General features: G+C 41.1%; 1 protein-coding gene across 8 annotated transcripts in view; it reads right to left on the bottom strand.

Moving 5' to 3' along the window:
- The window catches only part of Usp54 (ubiquitin specific peptidase 54), a 95,369-nt gene that overhangs the window by 56,040 nt on the left and 26,792 nt on the right, over window positions 1-12,537 (bottom strand). For all 8 annotated transcript variants that reach the window (XR_013042324.1, XM_076544715.1, XM_016003388.3 and 5 more), the window contains exons 2-3: window positions 6,811-7,632; window positions 4,863-4,955 (exon numbers count right to left, since the gene is read on the bottom strand). Coding sequence is in view for 7 of the 8 variants with exons in the window: in XM_076544715.1 (XP_076400830.1) it covers window positions 4,863-4,955; window positions 6,811-6,957 (240 nt within the window). In the remaining variant the exon portion in view is untranslated. The remainder of the gene's footprint in view (window positions 1-4,862; window positions 4,956-6,810; window positions 7,633-12,537) is intronic.

The following is a 12,537-nucleotide window of genomic DNA, read 5'->3' as shown; positions in this document are numbered from 1 at the left end:
CTGGATATAACATATAACTGGTGAAGCTCAAAAACACAAGAACACTGACAGATGCTGAGAGGACGGGAGAAAACAAAATTATAAAGGTATCAAAGGCCATGGGACGAGCATTTGAGGAAGTGTAGTAAGATTTGCTGTCAGCCGCCAACTCACAAATAATGACAAGGGGACTTCTTATCAATTAGGAAAGCTTGGCCATTAGCTTTGGCTGGTCCCACTAGCTCTGAGAACTTCAATTAGCCCACTTCTATTAATCTACAGTCTATCATATGGCGCTTCCTCCCTTCCATCTTGCTCCTCCTGTTTACTTTGTGTCTCTTGGCATCTGCCATGCACCTAGATTCCTCCTCCTTTTCCTTTCTCTCCCCAGAAATTCCGCCTATACCTCCTGCTTAGCTACTGGCCGTTCAGCTTTTTTTTTTTTTTTTTTTGGTTTTTTGAGACAGGGTTTCTCTGTGTAGCTTTGCGCCTTTCCTGGAGCTCACTTGGTAGCGCAGGCTGGTCTCGAACTCACAGAGATCCGCCTGCCTCTGCCTCCCGAGTGCTGGGATTAAAGGCGTGCGCCACCACTGCCCGGCCTCGTTCAGCTTTTTATTACAACAACCACAGCAATACACCTCCACAGTGTACAAATATCTCATAACAGGAGGTGCTGCAAGGTAAAATTATGTACCCAGAAAAAGAATGGGGTGTGCAACTCAGCAATACTTAGAGGGCAAATCCTCCATCTAAACATGGGATATGGAGCTGGCTGGCCTCTGATTCATCTAGGAGCTTGTTAGTGAGGTTATTGTGTGTGTGTGTGTGTGTGTGTGTGAGTGTGTGTGTGTGTGTGTACCTTTTATGTAGATTTAAAATTAAACAATTTGCCAAATGATGGTGGCACACGTATTTAATCTCAGCACTCAGAAGGCAGAAACAGACAGATCTCTGAGTTCTGAGTTCAAGGCCAGCCTGGTCTGCCCAGAGAAACACTGCTGCTGAAGGCATGTCTGGGTCCATGTTCCTGTTGCAGCTGGGGTCTGGGATGATGTTCACCGCCCCGTGTTACCCACAAGGGGTTATAGAAACCATGCATGTTGAAATCCCAGGACTGGGGTGCATGATGTGAAATACCCAAAGAATCCATAAAGAATTGTATTTTAAAAAAAAAAAAAAACTGTTAAGCTGTATCTACTGAAGGAGAATGTATGCCTGTTCAACATTCCATGATTATGGAATTCCATGATTATGTAAATACTCAAAAGAAATGTAAATAAATATATGCAGAATAAAGAACATGTACAATAAGAAAAAAAGTGAACAATTATGCTCCAACATAATCAAATCTGATTTCATAGAATTTGTAGGGTGTTAAAGTATACTTCAAAAGGGAAAATTGAACTTTCCTGTTTTGCAAAAAAAAAGTATGAGATAAGAATTTTATATATTAAACTTAATAAGCTAAAACATTAACAAACACAAACGTCATTAATAACCAGAAAAAAAAAAAAAGAATTTCTTTTTTTTTTCTTTTTTTGAGACAAGGTTTCTCTGTGTAGCTTTGTGCCTTTCCTGGAACTCACTCTGTAGCCCAGGCTGGCCTGGAACTCACAGAGATCCGCCTGCCTCTGCCTCCCAAGTGCTGGGATTAAAGGCATGCACCACCACCGCCCTAAAAACGAATTTCTTATTAACATCACCAAACATTCCTCTAAGTTTAAAATAGGAAACAGTATGAGGATGGGACTTAAAAAATAGAGAATTAACTCTATAAAACCACATGGTAACACCACAAAGTAACAGAACTTCAATCAATCTCTAAATACTGGATGGCTATTTTGCTGACAAAAATCTCAAGCCTCGGGCTAGAGAGATGGCTCAGTGGTTAAGAGCACTGACTGCTCTTCCAGAGGTCCTGAGTTCAATTCCCAGCACCTACATGGTGGCTCACAACCATCTGTAATGAGATCTGGCGCCCTCTCCTGTCTACATAATAAATAAATAAATCTTTATTAAAAAAAAAAAAAAATCTCAAGCCTTCACTTTTGCAGAGACCAAAGAAAGATCAGACAAATCCCAGATTGCAGAATTAAGAAAGAAAAGTAGCTGGGTGTGGGGGCATGCACCTTTAATCCCAGCACTCAGGAGATAGAAGCAGACAAATGTCTAAATTTGAGGCCAACCTTGTCTACATAGTGAGTTCCAAGCCAGTCAGAGCTACATAGTGAGACCCTGTAGGGAGGAAAGAAGAAAGGGAGGGACGGAGGGAGGGTGACAGCAAGACTGAAGGATATCAAAACAGGAGAGCAATGGGCTTATGAACTGAACTTGAGACAGGTAGCCTGTGGCCAACTGGAATACACTTAGGCTTTCCTATCGACATCCCACAAAACACTCGGCTATTTTAACACCTATATTTACCGCGGGGGGTGGGTTGGAGTATGTGTGTGTATTTTTAACACCTATATTTATCATGGGGGGGTAGGGTGTGTGTGTGTGTGTGTGTGTGTGTGTGTGTGTGTGTGTGTGTGTGTGTGTGTGTGTGTGTGTTTGGAATGCATGCCAGATCACCTGCTGGGCAAAATGGCAGCTACAATCAAAATGATATTAGTCACATCAAGTTGATTCTCTACAATGCCTAAGTCGCTATATTTTCTACTAATTTAAAGAAAATAAATCTGGTCAGACCATGAGGAAAATATTAAAGCTGTAAAATTTCCTCAGAATTATGAGATCCCAAAATAGAGCCTTTGACCCCCTAAGTAGCGACCCATCTATGATAAGCATCTTCTTTTTTAAAGTCTCAAAATATTTCCTCAAGTTAAAAAGATTAAAAGACAGGTTCCCTCCCTTCTGCTTGGATATCTTTGGGTTTGTGCCATAAAGCCTGAAGGCTCCCTTCGCTTCCTTTGGCTTAGAAGATGCTAATGTACATTCCAATAACAATCCAGCTCTGAAAAAGGAAACACAAGAGTAAGGAAGGTGGTTCTCCGAAGCCCTCCCAAGTCAAAAGTTATACAAAGCCAGCCATAATAGCTTAGACCTGCAGCCAAGCACTGAGGAGAGGAGGCAGGAGTGTTTTGACAGTGTGAGACTCCCATCTCAAATAAATAAATAAATAAAAGTCCCAACCAGTCAAGGCATGTGAGTTTCCAGTTTGGGGAGATTCTTCTTCCCAGGATCTCTCCAAGATGAGTATTTCCTTAGCAAGTATCTGCCTAATGCCATGAAGCAGACATCCCTTGAACTTACTAAGTAGACAATGTGTTGTTCTAAAAATGTCATTTATAAAACTAGGTAAAATGTTCTTTTGGATAGATTTTTCTAAATATGCCTAGTAGGAAATGTTACAATCAACTTATTAAAGATTTAATTTGTTAAATTTTATATTTAAACTGGCTAGCCAATAATTTATTTTTTGACAATTTCACACATATAATGCATTTTGATTATACTGTTTTGTTACAAGTTATAGTGGCTGATATTAAGTATAGAAAAAAGATGTCTGCAACCCAAATGACAATAAGTTCAGAGGACTCACTCTTCCTAGGATCCTGTAATGGGAGTGAGGCAGAACTTGGAACTAGAGATGGAAGCACCACAACTACCAAGTTCAAAGCCAGCCTTGTCTACAGAATAAATTTGAGACCAGCCAGGAAAATATAAAATAACACCCTGTCTCAAAACCAAAACAAAACAAAAAACAATGCTTCCAAAACAATAGCAAGTAAAGGCTGGCAATGTAGCTCAGTTGGTAAAGTGCTTGCCTGACAAGCATAGAGCCCTAGGCTTAACTAACCCCAGCATCAGATAAACTGGGTATAGTAGTGTACGCCTGTAATCCCAGTACACATAGGAGATAGAGTCAAGAGAATCACCCTCAGCTAAGTAGTGAGTTCAAAGCCAGTCTAGGCTAATTTTGACAACATAAGAACCTATCTCAAAAAAAGTTTTAGTCAACTATTCCCTTCTGGACAGAGGTTCCTGCTTCGAAGAGGAAACTGTCAGACATGCTACAGGACACAAAAAGAAGTGACTGAGAGACTCTAGGCCTGTGGGCTGAAGACAGATCCTCCAACTTTACAAAAAACTTTGGATGACTGTCCAGGCTGCCAGCTGTCTCTGTCTACTCTCACAAGACTCCCAGAAGTTGCTTGCATCCTTCGCCTGTTTCTCAGGTAATATTATAGCCTTCTGAGATCTTTGATGTAGTTGAAGAGTAGATAGTTATAATTTCCTTAGTTATGATAAAAGATAAGTTATATATAAAACCTTAGACTCACAAATATAGGATAGGATGTCTTCTTTAATTCCGCCAAATACAAATAGACTAGATATTGTAAATAGACTAGATATTATAACTGTAATTTTGCTTGATAATTGTTTTGTCATATGTAATTTTACTATGTGAAAGTTAAAACCTTCCTTTTGAAAAAAAAAAAAAGAAAAGAAAAGGGGAAGTGCTGTGGGAAAAAAAAAAAGTTTTAGTCAACTACTGCAATTTAGTCAACAATGTAAATTAGAAAATTCAAGCGTATTCAGCTCCCAATTCCTACTTTAAGCTAAAAGCTAACTAAATTAGATATATAATGATCATACCTAGGCAGTCATGAAAAACTAAGAATTCAGCCTTCAGGCTGAGCACAGTGTTGCATGCCTTTATTCCCAGCACTGGGGAGGCAGAGGCAGGTGGATCTTTGTGAGTTCAAGGCCATCCTGGTCTGTGGAGTGAGTTCTAAGACAGCCAGGGCTGCTACACAGAGAAACCCTGTCTCAGGGGAAAAAAAAAAAAAAAAGAATTGCCCTAATTAACCCAATCCCCTCACGACTAACAATTTGGCAATCTAAACACGTGAGAGAAAACAATCTACGGAGCTTACCTTGAGAGCACAGAAGATGCAAGAGTCGCCCATGCACTTGTGAGTGGTAAGCTGCCGAAAGCTACGGCGGAAGATGTCCAAGTGCCACAAAACCTTGCAAAGCAGGGGACACTCATTAGCCTACAAATAGCTTTTAACTTTCAAGTCAAGAATTCAAGCAAACAGGGAATGGCTGCAGGAGAAAGGATCTTTATGCTCGGGACAAAAGACCATTCTAATACACTAGAACAAATCTCAAAAAGGTAAAGTATCAGGGCTGGAGGAGGCTCAGTGGTTAAGAGCATCCACTGTCTTCACAGGCTCTGGTTCACAGCACCCAAAGCAGGTGGCTCACAACAACCGATAACCCCAGCTCCAGGGGATCTGACACCCTCATCTGGCCCCCATGGGTACACTGTATTCATGTGGACGGACGGGGACACACACACAGACACACAGACACACAGACACACACACACACACACACACACACACACCAAAGAATTTTTTAAAACAAATTAAAAAAAAAAAATCAAAGGAACTTCCCCTGTCGGGCAGTGGTGACACCTTTAATCCCAGCACTTGGAGGCAGAGCCAGGAGGATCTCTGTGAGTTCGAGGCCAGCCTGGTCTACAAAGCGAATTCCAGTAAAGGCGCAAAGCTACACAGAGAAACCCTGTCTCGAAAAAAAAAAGTCATTCAAGGAAAATATCATATAATAAAAATCAAATGTGATGTTGAAGAAGTAGTTTAGGGATTATAAACTGTAGAATTGGGCTGGGGGGTTAGACACGTGGTAGAACACTTTAGCAAATGTAAGGCCAGGTTCCATATAGAGAATTAACTCATCAATAAATGATGCAGAATTAATGGCCTCCACAAGAAAAGGAAGAATACCTTTAAATTTGTATTAAGAGCTTGAACCATAATGTTAAACTTCTACCTTTGTGACAGTTCCTTAAGTCAATAGGATAAATAGTAATAGTGGGCTGCTGAGTGTGTGATATGCATCTCTAAGAGACAAGTATATCTCTGTGTTAAGAAGCCACAGTGAGGGCTGGAGAGATGGCTCAGTGGTTAAGAGCACTGATTGTTGTTCCAGAGGTCCTGAGTTCAATTCCCAGCAACTACATGGTGGCTTACAACCATCTGTAATGAGATCTGGTGCCCTCTTCTGGCCTGCAGTCATACATGCTGTATACATAATAAATAAATAAATCTTTAAAAAAACAAAAACACCTAGGAAAAAGTAGGGTGTTTTGTCGGAGCACATTGTGGCTTTAGACCACAGGCCTGAGTGCAGGTGCCTGAGATGGTCTGCACTTGGCTGTGCCGGGGGAGGAGATCTTTTGCTCCACCCCTTGGTGTTCCTTTAAATACCCTAGGGCAGAGACAGTCGGGCCCAATGGATTAGGACCCAGGCCCTCCCCAAGTCTCTCCTGTATTTTCTATTTGTTGCCCAATGGATTAGGATCCAGGCCCTCCCCAAGTCTCTCCTGTATTTTCTATTTGTTGCTCCCCACTCTATCCTTCTAACTAGTATTTCCAGCTACTCCTACTCAAGAGCACTCTGGGGAAATAGGGGGGTGAGGGATGCCCTCTCAGTGTGTATGGCAGTCCTGGCTGTAATCTCAGTGCTGGGTAGGCAGAGAAGAAGGATCTGCCAGAGAAAACAAGACACTCACACACACCACAACACAGGTACATGGGGAAAAAAAAAGACACTATTCTCAAATACAGTCTAAAATTTTTGAAACAGATTAATAATACTTCTATCATAATTAATCTTCAATTTACAAATTAGGTAACTGACATCAAAAAGATAAAGAGTCTTGCCTAAGATCACAAATGTAAAATATGATCTCAGGTTATGGACTTCAGAAAGTGTCAATTATCACATCTGAAAGTTTCTGCAAACACAGAACCATGAACTAAATATCAGTTGTCACAAAGAAGGAGGTGGCCTTACCTGTAGGGCACTGTTGAGGAAGCAGCTGTTTTGCCCTGGCTCATTGCTGAGGCCTTTGCTGGGGGCAATAGACATTGAGCTTCGAGGTGCAAACATCCCTTGAACACTACCACGGCTTCCTGAAAAATAATTTCTTTTCCAAGACATTATTGTTCACATTAGCCCCAAAAGCACTCATTAAAAAATAAATAAATAAAAAAGGCCTTAATCTTTTTTTGGCAGGGAACTTGTGTTTGCTGAAGCCCTCAAAAGAAAAGAATTCAGAAGTTTGTTTATACTGGAAGACTGATTTTGTAATCTCCCAAGCATCACATATGCTCAAAGAATTTAGGTCCCCTTTAGATCCTCACTTGCCCCGGTGTTCAAAATGTAACTTGGCACATGACCAATGCAGACAAGTCCTTAAGTCCTGCTTCCTTCTATGCTTTTGAAAGTGCTTCCCCAAAGTCCTGGTGAAACAGATGGGACTCCTCAACTCAACAGCATCCGGGACCAGGCTAAGGAAGATAAGCTCTTCAGTCTTCTTTATAATGCTTCTGGTGGGCTCAAGATTTTTCCAGCTGGAAGGAGAGGCAGGGATCCAATATACTCCTCTTCGCCCTCTTAGTGCCTTGTCTCATCATCCTCTAGCAAAACCCAAGCTCTGAACAACTGAAAAGAGACACAAAGCCAGGAAGTTTGTCTGGATTCTGAGGACTGTTGTCGATGTTCCTTGCTGCACCTTTGGAATATGCTCCAAATTTCTTCTGTCCCCTGGACCGGATCTTCAGAAAGGCTCTTCTCTTTTCTTCTGACACCAGAATACCCAGCTGTGCCAGAGAGCTTTTAACAGAAAGGAAAAAAATAAAAAGCTTACGTCACTTAATGACTCTGCTGGCCTTACGCTGTTCAGCCAAAATCAACGTTGCCTCACCTCTCAGTATAAACTTGAAACCTTGGCAAACAATGCCGGGGGCAGGGAGAAAAGAAAGAGGGAAGGAAAGAGAGAAGAAGGGAGACTATGAACCAGCAACAAAAAAGGGAAATGCTAAACTAAAGGGAAAAACAAGTGTAGGCAGCTTCACTTTCATTGGAAACTTCTCTGAAATTTTGAAGAAGAAAGTTGAACTGGACAGAAATAAACACAAACTTTCCAGGAGACTAACAAAGAAAAACAAAAACTCAGAAAGCGAGCACCCAGCGAGGGAGTCTGTCTCCTAGGTGTTGGTGGAAAAGCACTTTTCTGAAGGTGTCATCCATGCATGGTTATGCAAACCTGCTTACAGGTGGGGAGACGTCAGCAGTCTGGGCTGCTTTCTAGGGACATGAGGCTGTCCCAGAGTCACTCATGGTCAGTAGACCACATGTCCTTAGTAGCCAGTCCAAAGACTTAAGCCTTCTGCCTCATCTGTTCACTTGTTTGACTGATTTTTTTTAATTGATATTTTGCCAGAGGATCAGAAAAGTAATTTGAGTCATAAATCACTTGATTCAAAATTATATAAAGGGGCTCAGAATGAAGTCATCCACTAACCAACTTTTGGCTCCAACCAACTAAAATGTCTGTGAGACAAGAGAGAATAGTATCAAATCAAGCACCATTCCCGGAAGGAAGTCATCTCATCTCCAGGTTTTTGTTTGAATGTTTGAGACAGGGTCTCCCCATGCTGGCCTGGAACTCAGAGTGCTAGGATTCAATGTGTGTGTCAACCACACCCAGCACCATTTCCCGGAGTCAGTTCTCTCCTTCCACCATGGAGGCTCCCAGTATCAAACTCTTACCTGCAAGTGCCTATACCCACTGAGTTATCTCAATGACCGACCCACGTTTCTATTTTGAGATGGGGTATTAATATATAGCTCTGGCTGGCCTAGAACTCACAACAAAGACCAGGATGACCTCAAACCTCCAGCAATTCTCCTTCTTGTCCAAGTGCTCAGATTATAGGTATGTACAACCACATCTGGCAAAAGTACTAATTTTCCAATATCTCCTCAAGCTTCCCCTTTAACATCTACTACATATACCTCTTAGAAAATCAGAAATAGGGCTGGAGAGATGGCTCAGAGGTTAAGAGCACTGACTGCTCTTCCAGAGGTCCTGAGTTCAATTCCCAGCAATCACATGGTGGCTTACAACCATTTGTGGTGAGATCTGGCGCCCTCATCTGTATATATAGGAAATAAATAAATCTTTGAAAAAAAAAAAAAAGAAAATCAGAAATAGTCCAGGTGTTATAGCAGGTGCCATCATCTCATCACCCGAGAGGCAAAGGCAGAGTCTGAGGCTAGCCTAGGCTAAATAGCAAGAATATTTCAAATAAATACGTAAATAAAAAATTTAAAGCATAGAAAGTTTGGGTATGGTGACACATATCTTTAATCTCAATACTCAGGAGCAGAGTCAGGTTTATCTGTGAGATGAAGGCCAGCCTGGTCTACATAGTGAGTTCCAGGCTAGCCAGAGCTACATAGTGACACCCTGCCTAAAACAAAAATAAAAACTAAAATGGGCAGGAGAAGTACGGTGGTACACATCCGTAACCCTACTCAACAAGTGGAGGCAGAGGGATCATGAGTTCTGGGCCAGCCTGATCTACATATCAAAACCCTGTTTCAATCAGACAAACAGGAAAATTAAGCTGGGTGGTGTTGGCCCATGCCTTTAATCCCAGCACTCAGGAGGCAGAGGCAGGCGGAACTCTGTGAGTTCGAGGCCAGCCTGGTCTACAGAGTGAGTTCAAGGACAGCCAGGGACACAGAAAAACACTGTCTCAAAAAACCAAAAAAAAAAAAATGCTTTGAGGTTTTAATCACTGTCTAGAACATCTGACACTATCGTCAGTCAGTGTGTCCAGTGGAAAAACTGAGGCACAAGAATAATGACTGGTTGCGTAAGACTGTCCCCCACCCCCCGCCTTTTCTACATTCCTGGGCTATTTATAATCTTCATAATCTACGTGTCATAATTCAAGTATTTGGTTATACCTTGTGCGATCATTCTATTCACTGTTTTTATTACTCTTCTTTTATATAGTATCAGTCATGTACCATATGACTATATAAAATACTATCTAGTATCAAGCATATGATGATACTATACTGACATTCTTTATTTAATCTTCACAACAGCCTACCAGGTGAATACTAATAGTTCAACTTTACAGAAGAAATAAACTGGAACTTAAGGACATCAACTTGCCTAACTGGTATGTGGCAGAGCTGGAATTGGGTGGCTACAATATTGTCACTTAATTATGTATCTTATTACAGTATTCCCAAAGCCCCCATCACAGTGATAATCATAAGGAGGCATTCAACATATATTGCCTGGGGATTAATGTAGAACCAGGAGGAATCCACGCCTCCCCGAAAGACCGTAAGACCCTTACTTCTCTACATATCCCTCATCAACACTAGACTCAAGGCCACTCAGCAACTTCCAACAAGCCATGCCGCATTCCTTCAGCTCAACTGCTGCGAAGGAATAACAAGTACCAAGCCTCCACTTGGCTCACAGCAGAAGGGACTTGGCAGGCAGGTGGGGTTTTCAGTATCGCCCGCCCTGTGACACATACCCGAGCGAGCACAGAGAGCAATGGAAGACAGAGAGCGGCAGAAAGGATTCACAGGCTCTGAATGGTAGCATTATGTGTGGACAGCAGTAAGTTCTCACACTAGTTAAGTATGTCAGAAACTAAAAGTAACAGCCAAAAAGAACACGGGTAAGAATGGCAGGAAAATGGTTCAGGCAAACCCTGATGACAAAAACATTCCACCTCAAATGAAAGGTTTGGTTCGAGGTCTAGCACGAAGTAGTACAATTGTTCTCCGGTGTCATCGACTGAAAAAACATGAGAGTATCTCATGTATATCTCTAGCTACATGGCTCTAACCACCTGTTCTTAAGGAGAAAACAAATCTTTTAAGCAATATTGAACTACAATATAAAATAACATATCTGCCACTCACTCTCAAATGGTACAGACAGGAAGTATGCACATATGTCCACAAAACACATATAAAAGGAATACATAAACAAAACAAGTATGGAAAATGTTAACAAGAGTTGACTCTCATTGAGGAGTATGAGAATGTCAGGCTGGGGACACTTCCATTGACAGTGTCTGCCGAACATGCATAAGGCCTTGGGATCAATCCCCAGCACTGCTTAATCCAATCAATTCCAGTACTTGGGAGGCAGAGGTAGAAAAATCAGAGAGGTCATCCCTAACTACATAGAAAATTTTAGATCAGATTGGACTACATGAAATCCTATTTAAAAAAAAAAAGTGTAGGAGATTTCATCTCACTATTTCTTGTAATTTCTCTTTAAACCTTTTATTTAAGTTAAAAAAGAGGCTGGCAATCTCAAAGTTAGAGAAAAAAAGAAGACAATGACAATAAATACAGAGAAGAGGATCTGAGGAGATGGCTGAGTAGGTAAGGCGCTCGCAGGAAAAGCACAAGGACCTGAGTTTGGTCCCAGCACCACGACCAAAAGCCAGATGTGCTGGAATCCCAGTGCTGGGGGAGGGGAGACAGGAATATCCCTGGGGCATTCTGACCAGCTAGTCTACCTCGAAAATAAGGTAGAAGAGCAACGGAGGATGGCTCCTGTTCACGATCCTGCCTTGAATCCTAAGCACTGGAAAAATATGCAAGTCTAGTGTAATGTCATCAGAAGGAACAAAGGCAGTGATCTAATACAAAGAGGACAAGGACTAGAAGTGAAGACTGAAGACAAGGCTCTATTTCTACACTTTTGTTCCCTTGTTTAATTTCAGGGACAGGATCCTGAACTTCATTTTCAGGGTCTGTAAAACAGACAGAGCATCTGTTTCAATAAATGTAATAGCATGAAAACACTAGCAAATCTGAAAATGAACAAATAATTAATTCAATGAATAAGTGAACTTTGATCCTAAAAGCAAAAAGGTAAATTTTGTTTTAGGGACTTCAGAAAATGAGAAAGTTGTAAGCTACAAGGAACATTTTTTTCTAAACATATATATTTATATAAATATATAAACTTTCATAATTTAAGTGATATGTCAGAACAAACTATATAACAGAAGAAAATTTTGAATTTCATGATTATTCTTTTTTTTTTGGTTTCTCGAGACAGGGTTTCTCTGTATACTTTTGGTGCCTGTTCTGGATCCCGTTCTGTAGACCAGGCTGGCCTTGAACTCACAGAGATCCACCTGGCTCTGCCTCCCGAGTACTAGGAGCCACCACCACCTGGCTTCATGATTATTCTTGAAGTACTAAGTTTAAATTAAGCCAAATAACTGGAGTCTATTGTAAGCAATAGAGGTATACTTAAGGAGGTCTACAAAGGAGATACAGAAATGGTTTAGAGGTTAAAACCATGTATTGCTCTTGCAGAGGACCCATCAGGGGTCTCACAACCACCTAGAACTCCAGCTCCGGGGTGATCCAACGCCTCTGGCCTCCACAGGCACCAGTACTCATATCCACATACAAACATACATTTTAAAAAATAATATCCCCATACAAATATACATAACTTAAAATAATAATCTTTTTAAAGATCTAAAAAGATAAACTATGCTAAACAATCAATGATTAAAGTGAAAATACCTTAGTATGTATGTACATGTTCACGTGTGTTATATGTACACATATATACACATGCATGTAGAGGCCAGAGGTTGACAGTTCATCTCTTCCTTACTCTTCACCTTGTTTCCTGAGATGGGACCTCTCACTAAACCTAAACCA

This window comes from Peromyscus maniculatus, chromosome 9, assembly GCF_049852395.1.
Source record: "Peromyscus maniculatus bairdii isolate BWxNUB_F1_BW_parent chromosome 9, HU_Pman_BW_mat_3.1, whole genome shotgun sequence".
Classification (NCBI taxonomy): domain Eukaryota; kingdom Metazoa; phylum Chordata; class Mammalia; order Rodentia; family Cricetidae; genus Peromyscus; species Peromyscus maniculatus.
Note: the sequence above shows the minus strand (reverse complement) of the source record. Positions and strands in the feature narration are given on the sequence as shown.